The sequence below is a fragment of the Marmota marmota genome, unplaced genomic scaffold (assembly GCF_001458135.2).
Source record: "Marmota marmota marmota unplaced genomic scaffold, marMar, whole genome shotgun sequence".
Lineage (NCBI taxonomy): Eukaryota > Metazoa > Chordata > Mammalia > Rodentia > Sciuridae > Marmota > Marmota marmota.
In genome coordinates, this window is record NW_026000223.1 from 1,186,131 (window position 1) to 1,193,870 (window position 7,740).

A 7,740-nucleotide genomic window follows, 5' to 3' on the forward strand; every position below is an offset into this window, starting at 1 on the left:
TTTTTTTTTTTTTTTTTTTTTTTTTTTTTTTTTTTTCTGGGAAGGGGATTTGTAGTTGTCAGCAGAGTCTCAAAGGACTCTGAGATTTAAAAAAATATTATTTTTCATTTATTCATTGACTATTTCATGAGTGTCTGCTGTGTCTTTCTGCAAGGTGCTGATAATAATTGGATCACTCTTCTAGTCTATCTGCCATTGTGGACATTAGAAGTTATGTTCTTTTTCAAATGCCTGATGTATGTGTGTCTGCATACATGACTGTATGCCTTTCTCAGAAAGTTAAAAATTCACCATTTTGGTTAACCCAAAGCAGATTCACTGTGGGATTAAAATAATGTCCAAATTCTTCCTTTACTACATTAGTGCCTAGACTTGAGTGTCTAAGAACAGATGACGGGATAGCAAGTAATTGCCTAAAGAAATGATAATGATTTCTTTTTTTATTAACTTTTTGACCCATAAATTTCTATGGATGTCACTATTTGGTTTGGTTGGTTTTGTGTGGGGAGGAAAGGTGGTTGTATATCCAGGAACCTGTGTTACTTTTTTGCAAATGCTATATATTTTCAGTAATAGAGATTTTTTTTTTTTTTGTATTTTCTTTCTGTTTCCTATAGGCTGCATCATCAGAAGCCTCAAAAAGAAAATTACCTGAGTGGTTTGCCAAAAGAAGTGAAACATCAGCTGCCACCAGCAACAAATCAATGACCAAAACAATAAAGAAAGGTCTTTTTAGTTAAGTTGGCAATTACTAGAATGACCTTGTGTGTCTTACTGTTTTATAAGAGGAAAGAGCTATATTTTATTTTTGAAAAGGGTTAGGAGTAATAGTTTAGCTAAAAAATTATTCTAATCCCAAAGTAAAACTCACCTGTATATTGAAGGACTGGCATCTTAGTTTTTCACAGTTCAGATGAAGTATTTCAGTCTTCTCTCAATCTAAGTGAATATATCATAAAATAGAATATTAAATTTTCTTTCAGATTGATTTTGGAAATGTGTTGTGTCTTGCTTTTTAATTTTTTTATAATAATATATTTGTAAATTGTAATGTGATGATTTGATATATATAACAGATTAATAGTTGTATAGTGATTATGTGATATAAAATCTTTTTATTTTACCAAAAATCTGTCTTGCAAGTGTAAGGAAGCATAGTTATTTCACAAATTGTCTTACTGTCTTTCAAAGAAGCTTTTGTGTATGCATTGTAGATGGTATTAGTTGACCAGACCAGTGAAAATGAAACAGTATTTTGGAAAACATGTAAGTGGGGAAAAAGAAAGTTAAAAGAATTCCATTTGTATTAGGCAGCTATTGCACTTTGTATTTTCTAGCTTCTGATATTTTTCAAATAATAAAACAATGTCCTTCATGTTAAATATTATAAAGATATATACATATATAACTTTCATTTACTTAATTACTCCAAATACCTTTTTATTTGAGAATTTCAGCATTTGATTCTAATGTCTCTTATGTAGTACAAATAAATATCTGAAGCTCAAACTCTGACAGAGTTTGGTAAACCATGATTATGTCTTTAAGCAGTTCATCATATAATTTATAAATACATTCCAGAACCTTGATTGCCTCCCATCCCCACAGTACTAGGAATTAAACCTAGGGGCATTCTACCATTGAGCTCTATCCCTAGCCCTTTTTATTTTTTATTTTGAAATGAGGTCTCACTAAGTTGCCTAGAATGGCCTTGAATCTGCAATCCTTCTTTTTCAGTCTCCTGAGAGCTGGGGTTACAGGTGTGCACCATTAAACCTGGCCGATTGACTTTTTTGTTAATAAAAATAATCATTTTTAATAAAGAAGAAATATTTGTTTATTATAGAAGAATTACCAAAGTCCAGAAAGTAGAAAAAAGAAGATAATAAAAATCACCCTTAGTTCTACTGATAGGAAATCATAGTTATCTCCCTTTGTATATCTTGCTAGACCTTCTCATATTTACTTGTTTCCTTAATTGGTTATATATAATAATACATAAAAGAATTTTAATTGTAAAACACTCAAACTATAAATAAAAAGTAAAAGTCCCCTGTGTTGTCATTTTATCACATCCCAGTGCCAGAAGGGAACACCTATTAAATATGTCATACATAGTTTTCTAGATATTTCTTGTACATTTCCATGCATTTACGTTCTATGTGATGAAATGTCAAGTACACATAAAACATTCTTGCTGCATGCCAAAGTGTGATGATCATCTCTAGAAATTTGATTTTGTTTGATTATTTGAGTTGTGAATTGAATTGGCTACTTTGTTTCATGGAATATAATTTTCACCAAAACAAACAAACAAAAAGACCGACAGAAAACTTGGTTATTTAGCAACAATTTCTCAAGGTTAAATGATGTCAGCTTCTCACTTCACCAGTGATAATATTTGAAATTTCTAGTAAAATTTATAATTTTGGAAAATTTGTATCCTTTACCAAAAACTTGCCACTTGCCTTAACTTAAAGATTTATCTAATGAGATAGATAATAATTTTAAAATATGACTCTTGATATTAAAGATTTTATATATGTTTAGAAGATTTGCATAACTCAATGAATCAGTATTTTCTGGATGATTAATTCATGGTGTTACATAATCATGCATGAATAAAAGATCTGTTGGATCTCAGGTATCTTAAACTACAACTATCTTAAACTATAACTTATTCAGTTTTGGTATAATTTCAAAACTGTTTACCATTATCTGAAAAAGCTGTAAAATTCCTCTGTTTTCCAACTGTATACTTGTGTCAAGTTCAATTTGCCAGAACAGCATGTCAAAATAGATTAAATGCAGAAACAGATCTGAGAATCCAGCCACTTCTGTTAAACTATGTCATAAGATTTCCAAAAATGAAACAATGCCATTCTTGTCACTATTTTTTTAAAAATACGATTTTTTTAAAAAAAATCATATTTATCTTAGCATGTAATGATTTAATATTTTTAAACAAATTAATAAATATTTTTAAATCTTCCTATGTTTGACTTCTTAAATGGTAATGATAGCTATAAACCACATTAACAAAGACTCTTTGGGATCCTCAATAAATTTTAAATCTTTTTTAAAAGGGATACTTTTGATCTCAGAGGTTGAAAACTGTTGATATAATATTTTATTATATGTGTATACAATGAATTATTTAACTGACTTCTTATTGTTGAACACTGAAGTTACTTCCATTTTTTTGTTTGTTTGTTTTGCTATTTTAAACAGCAGTGCTTTGAACATTCTTGAAACAAAATAGGTATAGTCTGGTGCCAAAAACCTAACCAAAGGGAGAATACATCTGTTTTTCTTTTCTTTGTTAGATTTTATACCTTTGCAGCGTAATTTCTCTTTTCTCATTACCTGTGGTTCTGTTTTCTGTCTGGGTTGATTCTAAGGAGGATCAGTCCAACCTGGATGTGGGATTGGCACCTATGGCCGTATCTAAGCCAGTCCCTGGTAACAGCATTTGAATCTGGAGTAGCTTCATGGCCTGAGCTGTTAAAATTAGAGTGAATGTTAGTATTTTTTGTCAAAATGCTAGAGCAAATATGTTCTCTTTTCCCCTGGTACTAGTTAGGAAGAAATTTGGGGGGCAGTTTTAGGAACATGAACAATCATCCTTTAGTGAGGCTGGCACTGAGATAGGCAGTTCAGAAATATGGGAAAAAATTAGGTTATTGGTGATGTTGCTGAGCTACTAGTTCATTTACCCTACTTTGAATATTTCAGATAAGTGGGACATTAATTCTTCTTTATATTAAACCTGTTTGAAGGAGGGTTTTTTAAAATATTTTTATTCTTTTCAGTTATACATAACAGTAGAATGTATTTTGACATATTATACATACATGGAGTATAATTTCCCATTTTTGTGGTTGTACATGATATGGAGTCACACTGGTTGTGTGTGTGTGCATATATGAACATAGGTAAGTTATGTCCAGTTCATTCTACTGTCTTTCCTGTTACCCCCCATCCCTTCATTCCTGTTTATCTAATCCAGTGAACTTCTATTCCTCCTGTCCACCCCCCACCTCGTTTACTATGAATTAGCATCCACATATCGGAGAGAACATTGGACCTTTGGTTTTTGGGATTGGCTTATTTAGCAAGGTAGTCTCCAGTTCCATCCATTTGCCAGCAAATGCCATAATTTTATTTTTCTTTAAGGCTGAGTAATATTCCATTGTGTATAGGTATCACATTTTCTTCATTCATTCTTCTGTTGAAGGGCATTTAGGTTGGTTCCATACCATAGGTAACATGAGTTGAACTCCTAAAACATTGATGTGAGTATACTGATTTTAAGTTATTTGGGTATATGCCAAAGAGTGGGGTAACTGGGTCAAATGGTGGTTCCATTCCAACCCAGTGGTAGATAGGCAGCCACATAAGAATATTTTTCTCATGATACATATCTGTGTTAGTTTGTTACAAAATAACTCAAATATACATTTTACTTGTTTGGTGTGTATTTCAAACTGTGGAACTTTACAAAAGTAGATGAGGAAAAGAAAAAAATGATTTTTATTAAGTGTTTGTGTCAACCTTCCAAAGTGGTGTTAAATTTATGAAATTGCAAACAAAATGAAACCAACAACTTCCAAACCACAACAACGTCAAAAAGCAATTTGGTGAATGCTGTAATTATTAAAAGTGCCTGTCAAAGTCATGCATGGGCTTTTCAGGGGGAAAGTTTTCACTTCTCTCCTAAGCATTTTGCAAAATAAAGTAAAATACAACTTTATGTAATAGAATTTCACAAACTTCAAATTCAACACTTCAAAAATATTGCTTTTACTTTCTGTAACTCAGAAATCTCTATTTTAAACCCTAATTCTTCTTGATAACAGACAACAAAAATCTTATTTGTAAAACTAAAGATATGCTCAAGTTATGTTATCCATCTTTGTTTATGTGAGATAAAATTATTTTAAAAATTCAGAAAATCATTTTTAGTTGCATGCAAGTCTTTCAATCAAAAGCTACCAAAAATAATAGCGTAGAAAGCATTTATGCTAGGGTTTTTTACTTATCAATTTTCAACATTAAAAGTTTTTCAAGTTGTAATTTTCACTTCATACCAAAAATAGATACTTTCCCTAAACAAAGCTTTTACCATTTATATCATTTTTTCCTATCACATCATACAGCTCATCTCAAAAAAACTGGTCAAAAAATTATCATCAAAAAGCACAAAACTAGCATGAACTTGATAAAGTTGTATTTAAGAATGAATCAATCTTACATATCCATGGTATCAGTATTCCAATGTGCTTGTTGAAAATGAACCATGTTACTCTGCATTATCCACTAAACACATTTAAGGGTAGGGATGAGCAGGACAACAACATCAAGACAACAGCCAAATAATTAATACAGTTTATATTTTCATGCCAAACATATATTGAAACTACTTCTATACTACACTTATTTATATGTAAAAACAACTAACATCTCAAATGAGGATTCTTTTCTAATCTCTGTATTATATAAGGTAAAGAAAATACAAAGGATATCTTACTGATGAAGTGTTCTTTGTCTTTTTCAAATGCTTTAACACAACTTTATTAAATCCTTTCTGGGCAGCTCGAGAAAGTGCTGACACTTCCCAGTTGTTCTTGGCCTCATCTAACAACAGTAAACAAAAATCAATTTTAAACAGCATTCATTTATTTGATGAATACTAAGGAGAATACACTCTATTACCAAACATATAAACATTAAAATCCTAATCTTAGTTATGATGAAAAAAACTAAGTTTCTAGAACATAAAGTCTTCACACTGGTTGTCTTGTTTTTAAGCACCACTGTCCATTAAAAGCATCATGGTTCCTTGAAGAAGTGCTGATTCTTAGACTGGAACAGACTCATCAGAAGATCCTGAATTACATCCTGCTGCTGAAGCCAGATCCCACACCTCATATACAAGCCAAATTTGTTACCATTTGACCATCAAAATCAACCCACTGAAAAAAATAAGAATCCATGAGTCCCAAGCGATATAGATAAATAAATAAAGGAAAAGAGAAAAAAGTTAGTTCTTACAGTAGAATATCAACTAGGATTGAAGGATTAGAGATGGTAGAAAAATACTCTTTTTTTTAATATTTATTTTTTAGCTTTAGGAGGACACAATATCTTTATTTTTTTATTTTTATGTGGTGCTGAGAATCGAACCCAGTGCCTCACACATGCCAGGTGAGCGCGCTACTACTTGAGCCATGTTCCCAGCCCTGAAAAATAATCTTTTCTAACTATCACAATAATAAAGGAAGAACTATCAAGGAATACTAGAACAATTATAGTGAAAGTGTGATGAGGAACAAGAATATTTACAGTCCTAAAGTACACCTCTATAAACTACCTATTTTTAAAACAAATCATAAATAGAACATTTGAAAGTAAAATCAAAAATTCCTTGCCTGGACAAGGAATTCTTCAATGTGCATCATCAGTGTCTCATAAAACCGCCCCACAACCGTTCAAATCAAGACATTGGCACAGAGTAATGACAACTAAATACAATATAAATTCTACACTGGATTCTGGATCAAGAAAAATATAGTTATATAAGAAACTAATGGGCAAATGAAAATAACTACTATGGACTATATATTAGAAGAGTATGTACCCATATTTCCTGATTTTTTTATAAGAATAATGTAGTTATGTAAAAGGAAGTCCTCGCTCTTAAGAAGTACACAATGGGACACTGATGTGTAAAGATCCATGATGCTGCAGCTTACAAAGAATTCACACACAAAAAAGTCCTGTATAAATATATACACCCACACAAAATCACACATGATATAGAAAGTAAAGGCAAATGGTACAAAATCTTAATAACTGGCTTAGTAAGTGAGGAATCCAGGTGAAGTATACAGTAGTTCTTTTTACTATTCATGCAACTGTTCTGGAAATTTGATGTATCAAGTACAAAGTTACTAAAAATAGTGGTTGCCCTGAACATGATGTTCTTTTTTGCTTACTCTGCTTCTATCATCATATGGTCTAGAATACACATATCTATCAATAGACAGATCCTTTGAAACAATCACAGCAACTTCCTTCATTAATCTAAAACATAAGTCTTTTCAAAAACTTAATTAACAGAATCAAATGCAAAACAAAAAATAAAAATACTACAAAGATTTTTGCTATTTCGTATATTCTAAGTGTATGAATTTTTGTCAACTACTCAAATAGCAGTACACCTTATATAATATGCATTTTAAAAGCCTAAACTATAGAGATTAACTACTATGAAATTTTTTCATCCCTAAAACAAGACTCACAATCATTTATATAAAAATCTTCCAAAATTTGAACTTTTTTCAAGAATTCTGAACATACATTCAGAATGTTTCAACTAGATACAGTAAAATCTGTCAGATAACTTCTATTTAATGTTTCCAAGACAATAACATTTAATAACAAAACAATGATTTACATAGGTAAAACTTCACAAATAAAACATTTCATTTCCACTTTTAATATAGTGAAATTTAAAATTCTAAAATTCTTACTAATACTTCAGTCTTTCTCCCAACTGAATCTTTCTTTTTGCTTGTACTTGGTAATATTCCTTTTCATTCTCATTTAAGTAAATCCAGCCTTTTGACTGTTAGTACTACATTCCCTGATTAGTAATATTTTTTGCCTGGTCAGATGATTTTTTCTTTAAAAATCTTTTCCTAAACCTATTTCTTCTCCATTGACCTTTTTTTTTTT

General features: G+C 30.8%; 1 protein-coding gene across 1 annotated transcript in view; it reads left to right on the forward strand.

Moving 5' to 3' along the window:
* The window catches only part of Wrn (WRN RecQ like helicase), a 139,864-nt gene extending 138,329 nt beyond the window's left edge, over positions 1-1,535 (forward strand). The window contains exon 34 of the mRNA XM_015501241.2: positions 618-1,535. Coding sequence (XP_015356727.2) covers positions 618-740 — 123 coding nt within the window. The 3' untranslated portion in view covers positions 741-1,535. The remainder of the gene's footprint in view (positions 1-617) is intronic.
* Positions 1,536-7,740: the final 6,205 nt, after the last annotated feature.